Raw genomic sequence first — 22,794 nt, forward strand, 5'->3', positions numbered from 1 at the left:
TTGGATGGATCGGGAGTTCTGGGGATCCTGTCAGGGGGCAGGGAGCGGTTGGATTGGCGTGGGAGTCCCAGGGGTCTGTCTGGGCGTGGGGGTGTGGCTAAGGGTCGGGGCAGTTAGGGGACAGGTAGGGGGTAGGGTCCTAGGGAGGCAGTTACAGTGGGGGGGTCTCAGGAGGGGGCAGTCAGGAGACAAGGAGCACGGAAGCTTAGATAGGGGGTGGAGTCCTGGGGGGCAGTTAGGGGCAGGATCCCAAGGGGGGGGCAGTCAGAGGACAAGGAGCAGGGGGGGGGGTTGAGTTCTGAGGGGGGCAGTCAGGGGGCAGGAAGTGGGAGGGAGTGGATCGGGGTGGGGCTTGGGCGAGGCTTCCTGCGTGCACACCCTAATGAAATGTGCTGTGCACGCCTGTGACCAGAATGCAAAGGCAAAATCGTTTCCCATATGCTTTACAAGTGAGTTTCCTTCTCTGTGGTTATGAGCACTTCCTTGGCTGATGGGGATGAAATCCTGTATTCTGCTTTGGGGCTCTCCAATGGTTCAGACACGCTAGCCCGGTGCTTCTTTGGCTGAGGCAAGTCCTCCGCTGGGGAAGTGAGTTGCATTAGCCTCTGCAGAGAGACAGGCAGACAGAGGGAATCTCTGTTAATTAAACTGATAAACTGACACCCAATAGCAATCCACAGTAATTGCTGTGGGCAAAGGCATTTCAGAGAGCTAACGCTCCACTTTCCATTCCTTTCCGCTGTCTTCTCTCTCTCACTCACACACACACACACACACTCTCTCTCTCTCTTTACTTTTCTGATCTTTAGCCAGTTCTCATCCATGATTATTCAACCTCCAGGCTTACAATGTTGCTATTTGTTTACATTTTGGGACACATGTATCACAAGGCGCACTAGAGATGTATTTATGGGAGGAGGGACGGTTTTCTGTTTAAGGCACAGGAGTGGGAATCAGTACACCAGGGTTCTATTCCTGGTTCTGCCTCACATCTCCAGTGGCCTCAGACAAGCCCCTTGCGACTTCATTTTTCTGTGGTGCTGAGTAGTCACAACTTCCGCTGACTTCAATGGGAGTTGTGGCTCCTCTGAACTCATCCGATTCGAAGGGCTGATAATAAAGAATTGCTGCTCAGTCCCAGATCCAGTTCACGTCAATAGAAAAATCAGCATCTTCAGCTCTTTGTACCCATGTCATCAACTGTAATACAGGGTTACTAACACTGCCCTCCTTACAGGGGTCCTGGGAGGCTTTCATTAGAGGCTGTGCCATGCTTTGCGATCATTGGATGGAAAACACTAGGTAATATTATCCCACTGCACACACCTACCCACAGAGCAGTGCCATAGAGAGAGATGCTTTTAGCTATAGATCTCCCCCCCCTCCATGTTTCTAGCATTCGTCTCACACCCTATACCCTTCTGAGACCCTGCACTCCCTGGGACTACCACAACGAAGTGTTTCTCGGTGGTTTTCAGATTCATTGAGCATCAAAACATTTCTCTAACAGACATTGATATTCATAGCTACATGTGTCTTTCTACTCAGACTGTCTGGCTCAGCACACACCACTCATCTGATCACATGCTTACAGACCGCATCACAAACAGGGCTGAGCAATTAACTCATTTCTATAACTAATTTTGTCAATCTCTCTCTCTGTTTGTGAATTGCCTGCCAACAGATTGTTGTTTTTTCTAATTTATTCAAAAATATTGATCCAGTAATTTCTGGCATAGTTCTTGGCCTGTAGCTTGTTTGGAATTTGAGCTGTTTTTAGCTGGTCACATAAGGTAACAATGTTTGTTTCCTGATTGGCCCAGTGGAACTCTGGGAGTCAGCTTGCTGGTGTGAATGTCACAATTACCAATTAGAAATGTGCTTTCCATGAATATACTGCAATAGTCACTTGATATACAGTATGCTGGTCCTTGGAGCTTTGCAGCCAGTACATGCATTTCTTAAAATATTCATAGGCAGTGAAAGAAAGAGGAACACAAGCACTGTCAGGGAGACTCCGTTTCAAAATCAGAACAATTATTCATTGAGGATTTTTCTTTTGGGGGGGGCGGGAAGGAGGTGGACAGATCCCTTCCTGCATTTCTAATCCATGTCCTTGGAAGCTTCTTTATAAAGAGGCAGTTAAAAAGTCCATGGAAGTTATATCTGACATAATACAAAGTGAGAGGTAAACAAAAAATATCTCTTATCTGTAACTTGACTAAATCAGTCACTTGAGCACACTTATAAATTAGCACTAACGCATCATAATAAAATATTTGGCACCTACAGGAACTTTTTGGCTGTAGATCTCCAAATGCTTATTAAAGGTGGAGAAGTATCATTCCCATTTTACAGCTGGGAAAGTTAAGTCACAAAGGCCCCCATCTACCTTTAATATCAGACAGTTTAACATCTTTCAGCTGTGTAAGCTGGTTGTGTTGTAGACTAGGTAACTGAAGTCTTGTCTACACACAAGTTTTACCACTTTAATTATATCGGTCTCGTTAATGCAATAACAACCCCTCCAGTGTGAGGACAGCTATAGTTTCCCCAGGGACTGCACCTTGATGTGGTGCGTATGCTTCTGTGCTCCAGGTACCCTGAGAGCTATGTTGGCAGGTGTAGAACTCGTGGTAGGGTCACCCAAGACAGAAAGGTCAAAGGGTAGGAGCCAAATTAAAGGCAGTCCACGGGTCTTACAAAAACGCTCTGTTACAGAAACAGCCCGGAGACCAGATGAATCTGTCACAGATTTGCAAATACAAATAACAACTGTGGAGAACCATGATGTGCTGGATGTAAAACAAGGTAGCTGGATTTGCTGGTTGATCAGTACTGACATTCTGATGCTGGAGAATCAAATCCACAAGGAAATGGGGTATCTTCACAGCTAAAAGTAAGTCAAGAATTGGGAGTTGGAATGTTAGATCCCCTGCCCAGCTGACCCCCTTTCCCACGGTTGGCTGGAGTTGGGTAAGAAGCAGATGTGGCTACAGGTTTTTTGGCTGCATAGAGTCTGTTCGAGCACCGTGACCTTGGACTGGAGGCAGCGTCTTATCTTTGGGCTGAGCTGAGGCATTGAGTTAACCCGTTCTCTTCTCCCTTCCTCCCCCTTCGGTCTCTCGCAACCTGCAAAGGAATCTTCCACTCCACACTCACACCTTTAACCCTTTAACCCTTCCCAAAATGCCTTGCAATGCTTGCAACAGCATTAGCAACATACAATGCTGACCTGCCTCCGCAGGGGACCCCTTCAGGGACGGGACCACTGGGTTGTGACAAGAGCACAGGTAGACTGACACAAATTATCAGAGAAATGAAAATCTTTGTCCTAAGTATACTTGGACTGACTGAGAAAAGGTGGACTGGACCCATCTAATTATCATTGGAAGGCATGGTTGAAGAGAAGATGATAAACATTGGGAAGGTTAAGTTTAGCAAGGAAGCTACTACAACACTGAAGGAATGGGTTTCTGCACATTCAAGAATACTGACCGCTCGCTTTATGACAAACCAAGCAAAAGTCACACTTGTTCAGTGTTATGCACCTAACAATGATTGCAATGAACAAGGCAAAGATTGTTTCTATGAAAGGTTGCAGAGCGTCCTTGGCAAGATCAATAAATATGATATTATCTCTATGGGAGATCTAAATACACAGGTTGGCGATGATAATACTGGATCTGAGCACATGATGGGCAGAAATGGCATATTAGAACAAACTGACAATGGAAAATGTTTTTATAATTCTGTGTCCTATGCAATCTATGCATTTTCACACAAGGAAAGACAAACTGACGTGGAGGTAAAATGATGGCTTCACCCAGAAACAGCTTGATCATGTTGCCTTTAGTAGGTGCTAGAGAAGATCACAGTTGAACACCAGGCTGTATAGGAGTGCTAGTATTAGAAGTGACCACCATCTTGTTATTGGGACAATCAAAATAAAACAACAAAAAATAACACTCAAGGCAGAAGGAATGTATGATACTAGAAAGTTAGTAGATCCAACAGTGAAGGCACATTTCAAGATGAAATTTAGCAATAGATTTGAAGACACAGATGGATGACAGAAAAACAATGGGAGTTTTTCAAAGAAGCAAGTCAGGATGCATCCAGGATTACCATGTGGGATGAGACTATCTAAGAAAGAAGAATGGCTCCAACCAAATACATGGAAGCTAGTTGAATAGAGGAAAGAATTAAAGAAGAGAAAGCAACAAGAATGAGACAGCAGTAAAAGAACTATTCTGCAACAAGAATATGCGGACAGAGACAAGGAAGTTAAGAGTAGCCAGAAGAGATCATAGAGAATGGATGAAAAATAAAGCAAGAGACACTGCGGAGGCACATAGGAGAGAGGATTCTAAAAAGTTCTCTAGTAAAACAACTGACATCACAATGCTCTAATCTTTGTAGAATTGGGTAGAAAAGCTCAAGACTGTATGATTTCAACCATAAAGGATGGACAGAGTGCCTGTTGGATGGTACATTTCCAGGCGGTGCTAAACCAGCCAGAACCATTAACACATACTGAGAAACGTGAAGACATAGAGGTCTTATCTATATCACTACAAGTAATCACATCAGAGGAAGGAACTAAGGCTATAAACCAGCTGAAGAGTGTTAAAGCACCAGGCTAGGATAAAACAAATGCTGAAATGTTAAATGCTGGGGAGGAAGAGATGGTCAATTACATGTGCAGGCAGTTGAAGAGTGGTCTGGAGAAGGGACACCCATCCAAAGATTGGAGAAGAGGTGTTATCTGCAAAATCCCTGAAAAGGTAGAACAGCTTATTTGTGATAAGTAGAGAATGGTGATACTCCTAGCTGTACCTGGGAAAGTGTTTTGTATTATCATTTTGAATGGGATGAAAACTGCTATTGATAAAGTACTCAGGGAAGAACAGGCTGGATTTCAATCTGGTAGGTCATGTTCGGAACAGATTTTCACCTTGAGAAGATTCATTGAGAAAGTTGCATCACATGGGTCAGCAGACTGAGGACTCAGTGATTCATAGATGCCAAGGGCAGAAGGGACCATTGTGATCATCTAGTCTGACTTCCTTTATAACACAGGCCATAGAACTTATATTTTAGAAAAACATCCAATCTTGAATTAAAAATTGTGAGTGAAGGAGAATCCACCAGGACCTTTGTGATCAGACAGAGACTGCTATGGTGGTTTGGCCATAACATCAGGTTACCCGTAGCAGAAGCACAAGGTATGTCTTAAATTGGATTCTTCCTGGGGGGAAAAGAAGACATGGAGGACAATGAATGACTCATTGCAGGATAACTGAAAATGATGTTGCCATCATGGAGTCTACATATTAATGAGTCAAACATCTTGCTCTGGACAGACAGCAGTGGGGAAAATGGGTTGCTTCATGCGCCACTAGGCTCAGGAGATTCCACAGCTAAAAGCTAAGAACAGTTCCACTAGTATAAAAGTGCTTACACCAGTCTAGCTTATTCTAGTGTGGGAAGGCGATTAAGGTATACCCACAAAAGGCACCTTTATACCAATATAACTGCATCCACATTAAGGATTGGGGAGGACTTAGCCAAGGAGAGCCTCACTGAGATGTCCTCCTCTGAGCCCCATTCTGTGAGTTTTATCATAGGAGGCGATCCTGACCACTGTTTTGTGTATCGCCCATTGACCATGGACCCATAACTCTTTATACAAGCAAATCTTCCAATGAAGTCACTGGGAATTTTGCCTGAGGAAGGGCTTCAGGATTTGGGCTCCTATAAACTGGCAGCTACCAAATGAAAGTACCTTTGTCCCACAAAGCCTCACCACATCACCTTCAGCCTCAGCTTCAAATGACCCTGCTGCTTCCCCATTTTCTACAGCATCTAGTCCAAAACGTTCCTCTTTCTTTTTAAAACTCTCCATGGACTTGTTCCAGCCAAATGCACAATTCTGGTTTCTCTCTGCACTCCTTCCAAATCCCTCCATTCATCTACACTGGCCTCTTCCCTATCCTTTCATGGTCTCAAATGATATTGGCAAGAGAGCCTTCTCTTACACAGCTCCTTCCAGTCTCATCACATTACAACTCTCAGCTAGAGAATCAAAGGGCTGACAGGAAAAGGGATGCATTGGAAAGAACTGACAGATATGGTCACATGCCTATAGAGGAGAGGTAGTTAGGAGACATTTCTACTTGGTCACCACATTGATTCACTATATTCTTTTTGAAGCACTTCCAAACAGTTCGGGCCAGATTCTCCATTTCCCTGCATCTCGTGTCATCATTTTACACTAGTGCAAATTGCTCCCATTCTAACTTATGCCAACTTTACACAGATGTAACCAATGAACACGGTGCCAGGCCTCAGTGAACCAGGTCTATCACTTTAAAGAAATGTTACGCACTGAATTGTCTGAATGACATTCACGATCGTGAAAACTGCTGTACTGACAGTGCCACAGATCAAGGACAGCATGGGCAGCATAAGGACTACCTTGATCCCCACTGTCCCACTCGTGTGTCTCAAATGTGATCCACAGTGACCACCTCTGGGAGCAGGAGGGTACTTTATTCCCCACACCTCTATTCATCTGTGGCCTCTCTTCTAAGCCTCTTAACAAGAGGTTCAATTAGGGCCAGTTGCTGAGATGGTTTCGTACTAGTACAGTAGAACCTCAGCGTTACGGACATCGGAGTTATGAACTGACCGGTCAACCACACACCTCATTTCGAACTGGAAGTATGCAACCAGGCAGCAGCAGAGACAAAAAAACCAAAACCCAAATACAGTGCAGTTCTGTACTAAATGTAAACTACTAAAAAAATAAAGGGAAAGCAACATTCTTCTTCTGCATAGTAAAGTTTCAAAGCTGTATTAATCAGAGAATATCAGGGTTGAAAGGGACCTCAGGAGGTCATCTAGTCCAACCCCCTGCTCAAAGCCGGACCAATTCCCAACTAAATCATCCCAGCCAGGGCTTTGTCAAGCCTGACCTTAAAAATCTCTAAGGAAGGAGATTCCACCACCTCCCTAGGTAACCCATTCCAGTGCTTCACCACCCTCCTAGTGAAAAAAAGTTTTTCCTAATATTCAACCTAAACCTCCCCCACTGCAACTTGAGACCATTACTCCTTGTTCTGTCATCGGGTACCACTGAGAACAGTCTAGATCCATCCTCTTTGGAACCCCCTTTCAGGTAGTTGAAAGCAGCTTTCAAATCGCCCCTCATTCTTCTCTTCTGGAGACTAAACAATCCCAGTTCCCTCAGCCTCTCCTCATAAGTCATGTGCTCCAGCCCGCTAATCATTTTTGTTGCCCTCCGCTGGACTCTATCCAATTTTTCCACATCCTCCTTGTAGTGTGGGGCCCAAAACTGGACACAGTACTCTAGATGAGGCCTCACCAATGTCGAGTAGAGGGGAATGATCACATCCCTCGATCTGCTGGCAATGCCCCTACTTATACAGTCCAAAATGCCATTAGCCTTCTGGGCAACAAGGGCACACTGACTCATATCCAGCTTCTCGTCCACTGTAACCCATAGGTCCTTTTCTGCAAAACTGCTTCCTAGCCATTCAGTCCCTAGTCTGTAACAGTGAATGGGATTCTTCCGTCCTAAGTGCAGAACTCTGCACTTGTCCTTGTTGAACCTTATCGGGTTTCTTTTGGCCCAATCCTCTAATTTGTCGAGGTCCCTCTGTATCCTATCCCTATCCTCCAGCGTATCTACCACTCCTCCCAGTTTAGTGTCATCTGCAAACTTGCTGAGAGTGCAGTCCACACCATCCTCCAGATCATTAATGAAGATACTGAACAAAACCGGCCCCAGGACCAACCCTTGGGGCACTCTGCTTGAAACCGGCTGCCAACTAAACATGGAGCCGTCGATCACTACTTGTTGAGCCCGATGATCTAGCCAGCTTGCTATCCACCTTATAGTCCATTCATCCAGCCCATACTTCTTTAACTTGCTGGGAAGAATACTGTGGGAGACTGTATCAAAAGCTTTGCTAAAGTCAAGGAATTAAGTCAATGTTCAATTCTAATCTTTTGAAAGAACAACCATAATGTTTTGTTCAGAGTTACGAACGTTTCAGAATTACGAACAACCTCCATTCCCAAGGGTTCATAACTCTGAGGTTCTATTGTACTGGATGGAGACCATCTATTCCTTTCACAAAAGCCAATGGGAAGCACTCACACAGTCTTCAGTAACTGATGACCTGGGCTGGATTTGAATCTGGGACTTAGAAGTTCTGGACCTTCTTTTACCTTCTTTAGTGAGCCCCTGGTTTTCAGCAGGATGAAAATGACGTAGAGTGGAATGCAGATCAGGGAAGAGAGAGCCATCAACCAGCCCAGAGCGTAGCCCCACGGAGGGTACACGTACCAGTTGTTGTATTTGAGGGTGGTGTACTTGATCAGTGAAAATAGGAAAGTCACCTGAGGAATGAAGAACATAAAAGTCAGAATAGTAGGTGGGTACATGGTGAGTCAGAAACAGGTGGTGAGAGATGGTTCCTGACAAGGGATGTATAAGCAGTAGAAGATTTGTGATCTCCTTACCTAGTTATATCCTTGTTCGTAAGTGTTTGGGAGTTGGAAATAATGTCATGGGTATGTACACTGCTGTTACTTACCAGCCTTAGCTGAGTTTTGAAACTTTTTTTTTGGTTTTTGGAATTTTCCCTCCCCGCTGTGCTGTTTTCCATTCACCAACCCCTCCCCTCTCCTGAACCTTTGGGATGTGAGTCTCTGTGCTCTTCTACCTCCTATCAGCCACCTTTCCAGTCCCTACCCAAATCCTTACCTCGCCTTGCCCTCTCCAACATGGATCCTCTAAACCTCCAGGAAATTCCCTCTCTCTCCAATGTATGTGTAGGAGGAAGGTCCTTATTTGTAAGCTCTCTGTAGTCAGGGTGCAGAAACTCTGGAGCAGCCAATCAGGGGCTGCAGTTTGGGTACTGTCTCTGGTGACTCCTGGCTTAGTCATGCCTCTGACAGGACTGACTTTTGAGCTCTGAGAACAGCCCTGGGGCACCCAAGGCCCTCTCTGAAAATACTCGTTGAAAGATGATCTCTCAGCCAGCACCCAGCCCTATAGAGCACTCAAACCACTGAGCTCTCAGCAACTCATGCATGACCAAGCAGCAGCTCTGAAAACTCCCTGATTGTTTTCAACTCCCACTGGAGCCCTCAGGTGGCAGCTCCAAAAGCTATTTGTGGCTATCCAAGCTGTTGAAGATTTTGGCCATAGTGCCTGATCCTGATCCCATTGAGGTCAATGGCAAACAAATGTCATGACGTTCATGGGAGCAGGTTTAGGCCCATACCATCTGCTGAAATCAATGGAAACAGAACTGGGCAGGAGACAAAAATAGTTAATATCTTCCCTTAATTATAAACTGTTTTCTTCAAACATAGTTGGTGGGTGCATTTTCAAGGTGATTTGACTTTATGGAAAGCAAGGTGCAGGAGCAAGATGTTTTTGAACTAGCGGGAGTCATAGAAATGTAGACAGAAGAGAACATTTCAGAACAAGGTAATTCTTTAATGGGCTGAAATTCAAAAATGATTTGATCAATTCCCTTCAGGCTTTGCAGATACATTCTCCTTTGCCTGCAGAATAAATATGCCAATTTTCAGGCTAAATGAAATTTCCAGACCTAAGACAAGGCTTTACAATGGAAATTGATTCCAGCTTCAACTACGGAGAAGCTACTGTTCCTCCACAGCAATTCTATGAAACAATAGTGCACCCTCAAATTCTCTTCTTCACTCAGATTCTAGGATCCCTGTACAAACATGCCTCACCATAGTTTGTACCTACCAGGCAAACACCAGGGGTGACAACCTGCCAGCACATCTTAATCAGCGGCGACGGCCGATAACCAATCATGTCCTCGATGTTGTCATAGAAACGGTCTGCACCTTGACCACCAGAGGAAAGGACAGAAAGAGAGAGGTAAAGGGGGTGAGAAATTTTGTTCTTCAGAAATTACTCATGCCAAGTCCAGGTTTAGTTATGCTTTACTAAAATGGAAGCTCTAATTCCATACAGCAGGGGTTTATTTGGTCCTCCAGGTTTTCAGAATTTCTGGAATTCAGGCCACTTATTTAGATGCCTAAATATGGAGATCGCAAATAACGCCCCTGTACCTATGGGGCAAGAGGGGCAGTTGTCCCTTGCTAGACCTTGGTTTTCACCCTCACCCATGCTCCATTATGTCTTCCACTTTTTGCCCTCCCCTTCTCCCACCCCCACCCCCCCTTGGGATGCGGTAATCAGGAAAGCAAATTTTGCCCACCTGAATTTTTCTGAAATGACCCCTATGGCTAGGTGTCTCACTTTAGGCACCGACTCTTAACAATTTGGGCCTAAAAGAACTCCCTAACCTAGCTGAACCCCCGCCCCCGCAGAATAAACCTGTGGGTGTACACAGGCTTTGTAATGTGCCCCGTAGGTCAACAAGAGACAGTTCTGTTAGATTAACTGTGTGGCTCTGGGTAGAGGGGCTCTCTGAAGAATATTCTGCCCTAGTAACCAGATGGATACATCTGGGGCTTTCAGCTTAATTGTCCTAGCTGGTTTCTAGGGCTGGTCCAATGTTTTTTAAGGCAAATTGGGTCTTTGACAAAGCAAACTTTTCCATGAAGTGTCAACTTTCCATAGAAAAGTTTGACCTTTTTTGTTTAAAATCTGAAAACTTTTTGCTGCAATAAAAAAAAAAATCTATTTGCAAATGTTGACATGGTGCTTAATGGGAGTTGAAGTGGATGGCTCATGCCCTCATTGTCTGTGGCTGAGTTCCCCAGCTGTATTACATCTTCCATGGTGCACCACATCCATGTAATTCCCATGATGCACTGCAGTGGCTCAGTAAAGAGGGGAGATTGGGGCATATAAAGCGATAGATAGTCTGGCCATGAGGCAGCATTTCTGAATTTCTGATTTTGGGCACAAATATTCAGTGTGGTGGGTTTCTTTTTTTCTCCTGAAAAGTTGAAATTTTCCATACGGGGGAAAAAGCTTTTTTTGGACCAGCTTTACTGATATCACTTTCCAGGTTCAAACAGGACCATGGAATAGTCTGTGTGACATTGCACAATCTTTCCACAGGAACACATTGTGATGTTAAATACAGCCTGGGCAAATTCATCCCTGGTGTAAATCTGCTGAAGTCAATAGAGTATCATGAACATAACAAAAGAACAGCCATACCAAAGGTCCATCTAGTCCAGTATCCTGTCTTCTGACAGTGACCAATGCCATGTGACCCAGAGGGAACGAACAGAACAGGTAATCTTCAAGTGGATCCATCCTGTCACCCATTCCCAGCTTCTGGCAAACAGAGGCTAGGGACACAATCCCTGCACATCCTGGTTAATAGTCATTGACGGACCTATCCTCCATGAATTGATCTAGTTCTTTTTTGAACCCTGTTATAGTCTTGGCCCTCACAACAGCTTCTGGCAAAGAGTTCCACATGCTGTGCATTGTGTGAAGAAAAACTTTCATCCTGGATTTCTCTACAGGATCAAGTGGAAGGGAAATCCTGGATGACTGGAAAAGAGCTCTTTTTCAAAAGCAAATATACCAAACAATAGCAAGGAGAACACAGAAGACATCTCTGCCCAGGAATCCATATTCTACTAATTATATTTAGTAGTAGTATCGTTAATGTTTCCTTTTCCAAATGTATTCCAGATAAACACCATTTTCTGTGGTTCCAGCGCACCCATTGTAAGCAGTGGATGATGCAGTGGAACACGGTGGGACCTGACATGAATGGATTTGGAGCGCCCTTGAACATGAGGTTTGCATGATCTACCTTTCCCAAGCAAATGACAAAGTAATCAGGCTGAAGAAGGATTATATGCATTACGGGAGGGAATGCCCTAAAGATCTCCCCAAAGCGATCTTCGCTGGAAGGAACAGACATGTCTGCTTTTATCCTGCGCATCCTAAGAGTTGCCAGACTGGAACAAAGCAATAGTCCATGAACCCTAATATCTCCTCTGCAAGTGACCAGTGTTGGATGTTTTAGAAGACATAAAAACCCCATTGACAGTTCCCCTAATTTTGCAAACCTATATCCAGAGGGGAAGTTTCTTTCTGAACCCAGCTGGTGATCTGTTTATGCCCTGAAGCATCAGGATGCAGAGCCCTTATAATGTTTTCTCTAGCCTATAAGAACCGCAGATGCTGTTCAAGTTCAAATGTGTCTAATCCATTTTTGAAGTTATTAAATTTTGGTTTTCTCAAGACTATCCAGCAATGGTGAGTTCCTCAGGTTAATTATATGGTGCATTAAGGGAAAAAAAGATTTCCTTCAATCCATTTTAAATTTGTGGCTCTCTGTCTCCCCTTGTTCTTGTATTATGAGAAAAGATAAAAAGATGCAATTGCTCATACAGTAACTACCATCCTCCGTTTGATTGCCCTTCTTTCTCTAATTTGAGATGAACTCACCAAAGCCAAAAGCAGAATTCAACTATACAACCCATTCATAGAGTAGCATAATCATCATTTGCAGTCCTATAGAACCTTTCATTTGAGGATCTCAAAGCACTTTACAAAAGTAGATATTATTGTTCCTATTCTATCGAGGAGTAAGCTGAGGCACAGAGAAGCCAAATAACTTGTCCAAGATCTGCCCAGCTAAGCAATAGGAAAGCCCAGAATGGAAACCACGGCCCAAATCCTTAGCTGGTGCACACTGGCATAGCTCCAGTTGAGGATCTGGCCCAAGTTCTTCAGACTCTCTGTTCTCTGAGCTATTCACTGAACAGCCGTGTTGTCTGTTTTATTCTCTCTTTTCTTAATGCAGCCTCAATCACATCTTCAACTAGCACCACACACTGAGCAGACACCTTCACTGACATGACCATAGTGATGCCTAGATCTCTTTTCTGAGAGGATGAAACAAATTCAGAAGCCATCAGTGCATGTGGGTATTTTAAATTCTTCTTCTCAACATGCATTTCTTGGCACTTGTCTACACTGGAATTCATCAGCCATGGTGTTGGCTCATTTCAAAAGTGGCTCAAAAAGTCATTTCAGTTCAGGATGGGATAGAGTGGAGCGGGGGAGTAGAAGTGTGAGCTACCGGGACTTGGGAGTCTGCAGATTAAATTATAAGCAATCTGCACAGTAGGCAGAGACATAGCTCTGAAATGTCACATGCAAATGTAGAACAAGAATAGATCATAGTGGACGGGAAAGCTGCTAAAGTGGATACTTGCCTCAGATAACCAGTCCCTGTTATTCCAAAGCAGAAGGCAGAGCTGAGGAGAAGACTCCAGGATGGACAAGAAGCCGCTGGGGAAGCTATTTGAAAAGATCAGGTTGACAGTTAACAACCTTCCATGGAACAGAAACATGGGCTCTAAGGAAAGTGATGAAGAATGAAGCAGAGAGATGGTGCGTGGTGCATGTGTGAGTGGGAAGAAACCAAGGGACAGTTTACTGACCATTAAAATTCTATAGTCATGGGCAAGAGTGAGATGTGTCATGAGGTGGGAGAACTGGAAACCAGCACAAGGCACGGGCAAAGAGAATTCATTGAAGGCGAACAAATGGAAAGACACTGGCAGTCTCCAATGCAAACCTTATGTGGCAATATTTAGACCAGGATAAAGTCCCCAGAGGCCTTCACCTTGCCCGAAATAGAGGGAGACTGATGAGGAGGCATTAAAGACATGAGTTTGAAAAGCATAACCAGAGAGAAGCTAAAATATGGCAGTCTGGCAAAGAGGCAGCAGAGCCCTCTAAGCAACCCATCCATTGGATGGCAGGGAAAGCACAAGTACCTGTTCAGTAGGCTAAAGCTGCAGAAGGGAAAGGAAAGCAGAAGAGTGAGTGGAGGCATGAGAGGGGAAGGAAAGAGCACCAGTCAGGGATGATGTTATGAAAGAGAAGAGGCGATGGCGAAGATTAGTTGTCCAGGAATCCATGCTGAAGATGGGAGGAGGGCCAAAAAAAAAAGTGTAATTCATTCTTATGTGTTAATTACATTGCTGTAGCACCCAATCAGGATCAGGGCCCCATTCTGCTGGGCGTTGCACAAACACACGGGAAGACACCGAGTCCCTGCCCTGCGAGTTTACAATCACAATGACAGCAGAGCTCCTGAAACACAGCACCCCAGGGAGGTGGGAAGAACTCTCACGCCTCTCGATGGACTTGGTGCAGCTGGGGCTAGGGCACAGAACTGCCCCCTGTAGCTCCTCAATCCTAGACTGTGCAAACACAGGGCCTGTTCCTGGCATAAATTAGACAAGTCTGGTGGATTCTCTACTAGACACTGACTGCTAATGGTCCCAAGGGGGTGTTGTGGCAGCCAGGGGTCACTGGGGCTATGCTCCCTTCCTCCGGCCTTATCTCCTGCACAGACTACAGGGAGAGGGGTTGGCATAAAGTCACTACAGCAACTACCCCCTCCTGAGGTTCTCCTATGCAGGTGGAATTCTCCAGTGGCTGGCTTCACTGCTTGCCAAAGGAACAGTGTAAGGTATCACAATAGAGAAACAATGGCTTCTCTCTCTCCAAACTCAGTCTGACAGCGCTGCCTCAGCATCCCTTTGGAAGGTTGTCTCCACAATCATAGGAGTTAGAAACCTCTTCTCCTCCCCACCCACCCCTCCAAAAGAGCTTAATTCCTGCAGGAACTGATTATGGGCTTATCTTCATTGCAAAGTTTCACTCAAGTTATAACTTGAGTGTTGTCGCTTAGAGATCAGACATTTCCAGGCTTGGGGTCTAATACTTAGCCGTGCTGAGCACCCCCATCCCTCCTTGACTTTAGTGAGAACTGCAGGCAGTCAGCACCTCTTAGAATCATATCTGACTTAATTGATCAGACCAGATGGATCATTATGTCCGGTATCTGATGGTCAGTGCTAGTGCTCCGGAGAAAGGGATAACCCATGCAGTTAGCCAGAGGAGTAATGCTCCATGAGGGTGGTGAGGGGGAAACCTTGTTCTTCGTCAATCTTTATATGCAGGAAGGAGCCCAGAGCTGTCGTAGCTGGACACACATTACAGAAATTAGTGAAAGAGCCCCATAAAGGGAGTTACTCCCCTCCCTCTCTCTTACTAAAAAGAGAACAGATCCTGGGGCCCAATCCCTGTGTGACTCTGTATCTCCACCAGGAGAAGGTCTGTTTGAGGGATGCATCCTAAAGGTGAAGCTCCCCAGGCGATCTTGTGGAAGAAAACCCGGGCTGTGTTTAAATTCTAGGGGGGAGGATTCCATTCATTCTAGGGCAATGAGATTTCATTCCCCCTATTGCAGGGCTTCTCAAACACTGCCAGGGCGTGGACCACATTTACAGACAGACGGCCTCCTGAGCATCACGCCTCCCCGTTCACAATTGCACAGGCCACATCCCTTCCCAACTGTGATCATATAACATCCTGGTGACAACCTCACCGATTGCTCATGTAGAAAAGACTTACTAGCAATGAAGTCAGGGCACTCTTAGCAGTCTGTAATGGCATTGGATGTGTTATTCCTTGACTTTAGCAAAGCTTTTGATACGGTCTCCCACAGTATTCTTGCCGCCAAGTTAAAGAAGTATGGGCTGGATGAATGGACTGTAAGGTGGATAGAAAGCTGGCTAGATCGTCGGGCTCAACGGGTAGTGATCAATGGCTCCATGTCTAGTTGGCAGCCGGATTCAAGCGGAGTGCCCCAAGGGTCAGTCCTGGGGCCGGTTTTGATTAATATCTTCATTAATGATCTGGAGGATGGTGTGGACTGCACTCTCAGCAAGTTTGCAGATGACACTAAACTGGGAGGCGTGGTAGATACGCTGGAGGGTAGGGATCAGATACAGAGGGACCTAGACAAATTGGAGGATTGGGCCAAAAGAAACCTGATGAGGTTCAACAAGGACAAGTGCAGAGTCCTGCACTTAGGACGGAAGAATCCTATGCACTGCTACAGATTAGGGACCGAATGGCTAGGTAGCAGTTCTGCAGAAAAGGACCTAGGGGTCACAGTGGACGAGAAGCTGGATATGAGTCAACAGAGTGCTCTTGTTGCCAAGAAGGCTAATGGCATTTTGGGCTGTATAAGTAGGGGCATTGCCAGCAGATCGAGGGACGTGATTGTTCCCCTTTATGCGACATTGGTGAGGCCTCATCTGGAGTACTGTGTCCAGTTTTGGGCCCCACACTACAAGAAGGATGTGGAAATATTGGAAAGAGTCCAGCGGAGGGCAACAAAAATGATTAGGGGTCTGGAGCACATGACTTATGAGGAGAGGCTGAGGGAACTGGGATTGTTTAGTCTCCAGAAGAGAAGAATGAGGGGGGATTTGATAGCTGCTTTCAACTACCTGGGGGGGGGGGTTCCACAGAGGATGGAGCTCGGCTGTTCTCAGTGGTGGCAGATGACAGAACAAGGAGCAATGGTCTCAAGTTGCAGTGGGGGAGGTCTAGGTTGGATATTAGGAAACACTGTTTCACTAGGAGGGTGGTGAAGCTCTGGAATGCTTTACCTAGGGAGGTGCTGGAATCTCCTTCCTTGGAGGTTTTTAAGGCCCGGCTTGACAAAGCCCTGGCTGGGATGATTTAGTTGGGAATTGGTCCTGCTTTGAGCAGTGGGTTGGACTAGATGACCTCCTGAGGTCCCTTCCAACCCTGATATTCTATGATTCTATGATAGCAGCTGGGAACGAAGAAGAGAGCCAGCCCTGTTGGGAGCCACTATCCTGCTGAGTGTTAGCATGCTGCGTATTCATAGAATTATAGATACGTGGGGCGGGAAGGGACCTCAAGAGGGCATCGAGTCCAGCCCCTGCTCAGAGGCAGGACCAAGTGAACCTAGACCATCCCTGACAGGTGTTTGTCTAACCTATTCTTAAAAACCTCCAATGATGGGGATTCCACAACCTCCCTTGGAAGCCTGTTCCAGTGCTTAACTACTATTTATAGTTAGGAAGTTTTTCCTCATATCTAACCTAAATCTCCCTTATTTTACATTAAGCCAATTATGTCTTGTCCGACCTTCAGTGGACCTGGAGAACAACTGACCCCCAACTTCTTTAGAACAGCCCTTAATATATTTGAAGACTGTTCTCAGCTCCCCCCCCACCCCTGCCCCGTCTTCTTTTCTTAAGACTAAACATGCCCAGTTTTGTTTTGTTTTTTTAACATTTCCTCATAGGTCAGGTCAGGACAATACATGTTGTGATTGTAATGGCTTTACTCTAATTTGCACTTGCTGGCTTCATTTCTAAGAGTGTTCAAATGGAGTCAGTAGAAAAAAATGGGGGAGTTAGTTTAAAAAAAAAAGTGACTAATGCCAGTTAATGGGTTTTCCCCTGGCTATGGGTCAGCAGCACCGATTCTCTGGCTTACGCTGCAAATTATTACAGCAGTGGCGCTAACACAAACACTCATTCCAAGCTTCCCTATTGCCAGCTACTAGGTAGCTTCCTCCTGCCTGTCAGCAAGGCACTGTTACAAGGATTTGAGATTTCAGGTCCACAGCTTTAGTCCTGTAAACAGACCAGGCTGAGTCAAACCCACTGATGGCCTTTGCCAAAGGGGAAGCACTAATGTAATTTTTTCCCAGCTCTGAAAACCGAGTGTAGAATAAATTGATAAGTTTTCAGAGCTCTGGATTTGAAGGCTGATGCCACAATAACATGCTGCAGGGAGCATTCTCCAAACAACAGTGTACACACTGGGATTAACTGTTCCAGAAGAGAGCTCACATACAGTCCTCTTGCTGCATCAGAGCTGAGATTGAAACCATGAGGACTGTTTTAGATAACCAGAGCAAATACGAGGTGAAGTGATGCCCTAAGGCAGCATTTTGGGTGGTCCTGCAATGAATCCATGCTCTGGTTTTTGCATTTGTATAAATCTCTCTCACACAGAAACATGCACACACAGAGAGAACAGGCACAAGCTTTTGGGGTTCAACCTTGCTCCTCTTGAAGTCATTGGGCGTTTTCTATTGATTTCACTGGGCGCTAGATCAGACCTTTAATTTCATTTGTAACTGTGGCCAGACACTATGCAAATGAGTTTTATGCATGCTAATTCACAGTGTGTATGTATATGGAATTTCAGGTTAAATAAATTGTCAGGATTAAATTAACAGAAAGACAGAGGGAGTTCGCATGACAGGTCAGCCATAAAACTGCAGCCAGTGCCACTCCTACGTGGAGAATCCTCTTCTGCTCTAAATGAGCATAGTCTGTGTCAGCCAGAAAGGGCTAGAGGTCCACAGGCAGAACAGCACAGTGTGTGGGAGACAGAACCTATGCCTGAATGAGCAGGAAGACTGAATTCACTTCTCTTCCTGGGAAAATCCCTTTCAAAGCAGAGATAAGAATCATTCCTACACTAAGTGTGTGGGGACTGAGGAATCCCATGGGTGAACAGATTAAATCAGAAGCACGAGGCACTCCTGCTTTTCCCTGGGGCTGACATGGCTATTCCCATCCCTCCCATAGCAGCCCGGGTCTTTGTGTTCCACTTACCATACACCCAGCCAACACAGATGACTTCAAAAATGGTCAGGACCAGTAGGCACGTACCGCTGGCAGCATAATAATCAAACAGCTGGAAGATGTACATTCCACCCTGTGTCAAGCAGAGAAAGGGGAGACGTGGAGAGCTCAGCAGAAGGGTATGTGAAAGAGAAAATGGAATTTGGACAAGTACAAAACAAGGCTGAGGGACAGGGGAACAGAGCAAAGGGGCGTTGGAGGAAGGATCTCTCTCTAGGCCTGTCCACACTAAGAAATTATACTAGGTACCACCATGCACTAAAATGATGGTCAGGCATGGGGCCAGGATGATGTTTCACAATCATTTCATAGCATGATTTCAGTGTCCACAGAGAACAGGGATTTGGGGGTTTTAAACTCTGCTATAGACCATGCTCCCTGGCAAGTTTCTCGCACTGTTTCTGAATGTGGTTGTCATAAACAGATAGTTAAGGGTTAATGCCTCTTTTACCTGTAAAGGGTTAAGAAGTTCACCTAGCCTAGCTGACACCTGACCAGAGGAACCAATGGGAGGAGAAGATGGTTCAAAAGAAAGGAGGGAAGTTCCCTTTGTCTGGGTCAGTTTTCACTTTGGACCGGAGTGGGAAAGCTCCAGAATTCAGCCTCTTATTAAGTAGTGAGTATTAGTGAAGGAAATAAATAGGTTTATGTTTATTTCTTTGTAACCTGTCTTTTGCAATTAGAGGAATAGTCAAATTGGGTATTTGGGTATTTTTTGTGTAAGTTTTTGCCCAGGGGAACATCCTCTGTGTTTGGAATCTGTTGTCTATGAGAGTAGCTGGTATGCTAATCTCTCCCAGAGGGTTTTCTTTTACCTTTCTTTTCTTTAATTAAAAGCCTTTTTTAATAACCTGATTGATTTTTCCTTGTTTTTAGATCCAAGGGGTTGGATCTGGATCCACCAGGAGGTGGTGGGAGAAAGGAGGGGGGATGGTTAATTTCTCCTTGTGTTAAGATCCAAGGGGTTTGGATCTGTGTTCACCAGGAAATTGGTGAAGTCTCTCAAGGCTACCCAGGGAAGGGAATTAGTGCTTGGGAGTGGTGGCAGCCAGACCAGATCTAAGCTGTTAATTGAGCTTAGAGCTTCTCATGCAGGTCGCCCACATCTGTACCCTAAAGTTCAGAGTGGGGAAGGAACCTTGACAGTGGTCCTTGGCTATGTTGAGCTTTGGGCATAAGCCGTAAAGTTTAGCTCCAGGTGTGAACTACCCTGAAGTTCAATATGGTTAGATGCCGGGATTCTAGTTCAAGCCCATCTCTACATGTTACAAGCATGTTGAGATCCCAAGCATAGGGTCTCAAGGTCCCAAGCATAGTTGGAAGCCCTGTGGAAGCAACGGCCTTTGGCTCTCTGTTGTGCAATGACAGTACAATGGACTGAGCATTTGTTCTACTCTCAGGAGAGCTATTTGTACAATCTGACTCTCGTGTTCTCACAACTTGTCTTGACAAGAAAATAGCACCTCCAAGAAAAGAAAAAAAGTGGAGCAGATACATTGGAAAATTATTCAACCCCTTGAATGGCCATGGAGACAGAAGAAAAGCTTTCCTATTAATCCCACCAAACACTGAGCAAGCTTTGTGCAGTGTTTAGATTATCCTGCAATGATGGGCAATGTGTAAAAGCCCCAGGGAAGTTAGATAGGTCCTGAAGTCCTGATGCAGTTTTCACACAGTCCTTACTCGGGCAAAACTCCTATTGCCTTCTGTGGGAATTCTCCCAAGTAAAATCTCAGCAAGGACCTCTGAATTTTCAGATGACTGCAAGAATGCCACCTAAGAGAGGTTAAGGGTTGTATCAGATAGCAAGATCCTGCTGTCTCCAGAGTGTGGGGAGCAGCTATCAATGACTTCTTTCCTCTAAATCAGTGGTTCTCAACCAGGGGTACACATACCTTGGGGATACTCCAAGGTTTTCCAGGGGGTACATCAACTCATCTCGATATTTGCCTAGTTTTACAACAGGCTACATAAAAAGCACTAGTGAAGTCAGTACAAACTAAAATTTAATGCAGACAAAGACTGGCAGCATTCACATCTCACGTGTAGCTCCTCTACTTTTGACCTGAGAGCCATCAGGACTGGAGTTTGGATATAAAGTTCCTTTCAGGTGGCCCTTCCCTGGTGCTAGGTTCAGGGATAGGCAACCTATGGCACGCGTGCCAAAGGCAGCACGCGAGCTGATTTTCAGTGGTACTCATACTGCCCGGGTCCTGGCCACTGGTCTGGGGGACTCTGCATTTTAATTTAATTTTAAATGAAGCTTCTTAAACATCTTAAAAACCTTATTTACTTTATATACAACAATAGTTTAGTTGTATATTATAGAAAAAGACCTTCTAAAAACATTAAATTGTATTACTGGCACGCAAAACCTTAAATTAGAGTGAATACATGAAGACTCGGCACACCACTTCTGAAAGGTTACTGACCCCTGTGCTAGGTTATCTCTGAGATATACCCCAGAGGAAGGCTCAGCTATACAGTACGACAACATCTCAACTGGCACTATATAAGAAAGAAGAACTATTGGTTCTGATATGCACCAGCTAATAAACTAACCTAAAGAGAGAGAGAGAATAACTAACTGTGTGAGATACAGATAATACTGCTCCAAACAAGTCCATATCCCTCTCCCCCACATGCTGGGAAGGTATTGCAGTAAAATTTAGCGTTCAAGGTCAAGAATCAACACAGACCATGCCAAGTACAAAGAAAAAACTGCTTTCAGCCCCAGCTGGCTGTGAAAAAATTTAGACAGAGGTAAACCAAAGGCAATACAAGTTACAGGACTGAGATTACATTTGCAAAGCTTAGCTGTCCAGTGAGATCCAACAGTCTGCCTTTGTGACCCTGGAGCCGGTGTGGTTTGGGGACGCTGAAGAAGCCACAGGCAGCCGGCCTGGACTGGAATCTCTGAAAGAGATGCTGCAGGAGACCCCAGGGTGTAAAAGAACAGTCCTCCCAAGAGTGGAAGCAAGTTGGAGATTGCACAGCGTATCTCTGGAAAAGCTGTATACAGGATAATCTCCCGTCCACTCCCCCCACTTCTCTGGACGTTATACACAGACGTGGCCAGTCTGGACATACGTGTTTGAGTATGAAAGTGGCTTAGGGCTTCGGGCATTAACGTTTTTCTTCCCGTGAGTGATGTGGGAGTGTTCCCAACGCTCTCTGTTGTTTTATTATTTTATTAATGAAGCTTTAAAATTCAGTCATATGGTGTGTTTTCTTTATCTTCCCTCAACAATCCTGCGGTGTCAGCCTGAGTACCTGACACAAGGGATAGATTGGTAACAGAAATCTGTCACAGTTTGGTGGAAAATTGAGTAAGAGGGGATCCCTGCAGAATGCACACCATCTATTTGTTTTGCCCTTGTTATTTTATGTTTGCTTTGTTTGGTACTGTTGGTGTTATATGTTGAGGATTGCATAATTAAAGGTGTGCCCACTCTCAGCCGCAGTAAGTCTGAGAACCGGAGAGGGGTTTAGCATTCCTCTCTCCACCCCGGTTGACCGGGAAGGGTGTCAGGTGGATCTACCCCAAGTCGTAGCAGGACTGGGCAATAGAGAAGTCGGAGAAAAGGGAAGAGATGTGTACTTGATAACTAGAATTGAGCAATTAAGAGCATAGATTTCTCTTTGTCTCTGGGCCAAGCTGAATTTCAAATTAACCCGTTCCTTTCCTCAATAGACAAATTGCTCCCACTGTGTGTCAGAGGCTTTTTGGTGATTAAAAGCTCCTCTGATATGTATGATCTTATCTAGATTGAAGGTACCTTCTAGTGGGCATTGTTTAGATGGATTTTCACGTGTGTAAAGATTCCAATTTTCTAAATATCTGCAGGTTCTAGGACCATAGTGTACGTACATGTAATATGCTAGGGTACCCTTAGGGGGTGAGGGGAAATGCTTAGACTGTCCCCCACTCATTTTCCAATCACACACACAGGGAGGGCGCCCTGTCCCCTAGCGGCTCATAAACTAAGGGTATCACACTACTTTCCACTCAGGTCACTCACACAGGAAAGATTAACAAGGATGTCCACGACCTTCCTACACCTCCCTTCAGCAAAAAGCGTTGGCTAGTCTCAGAGAGATGGCACCGCTTCCAGTGAGATGATCAGACCAGTCAGTGGCTCACGGAGAGGAAAAGGGAAGGGAAGATGGGATCACACAATCCTAGACCCAGGCAGACCCCTCGCTGGACAATGCCAGGCCGAGAGAGCCACCGTAGTCAGGACCTTTTACCAGTCCACTAGGTGGAGTCACAGG

General features: G+C 45.2%; 1 protein-coding gene across 1 annotated transcript in view; it reads right to left on the bottom strand.

Moving 5' to 3' along the window:
* Nucleotides 1–443: 443 nt before the first annotated feature.
* The window catches only part of LOC135892024 (sodium- and chloride-dependent betaine transporter-like), a 57,010-nt gene continuing 34,659 nt past the window's right edge, over nucleotides 444–22,794 (bottom strand). The window contains exons 11-14 of the mRNA XM_065419709.1: nucleotides 18,490–18,592; nucleotides 9,818–9,918; nucleotides 8,260–8,430; nucleotides 444–605 (exon numbers count right to left, since the gene is read on the bottom strand). Coding sequence (XP_065275781.1) covers nucleotides 444–605; nucleotides 8,260–8,430; nucleotides 9,818–9,918; nucleotides 18,490–18,592 — 537 coding nt within the window. The remainder of the gene's footprint in view (nucleotides 606–8,259; nucleotides 8,431–9,817; nucleotides 9,919–18,489; nucleotides 18,593–22,794) is intronic.

The sequence above is a fragment of the Emys orbicularis genome, chromosome 1 (assembly GCF_028017835.1).
Source record: "Emys orbicularis isolate rEmyOrb1 chromosome 1, rEmyOrb1.hap1, whole genome shotgun sequence".
Classification (NCBI taxonomy): Eukaryota; Metazoa; Chordata; order Testudines; family Emydidae; genus Emys; species Emys orbicularis.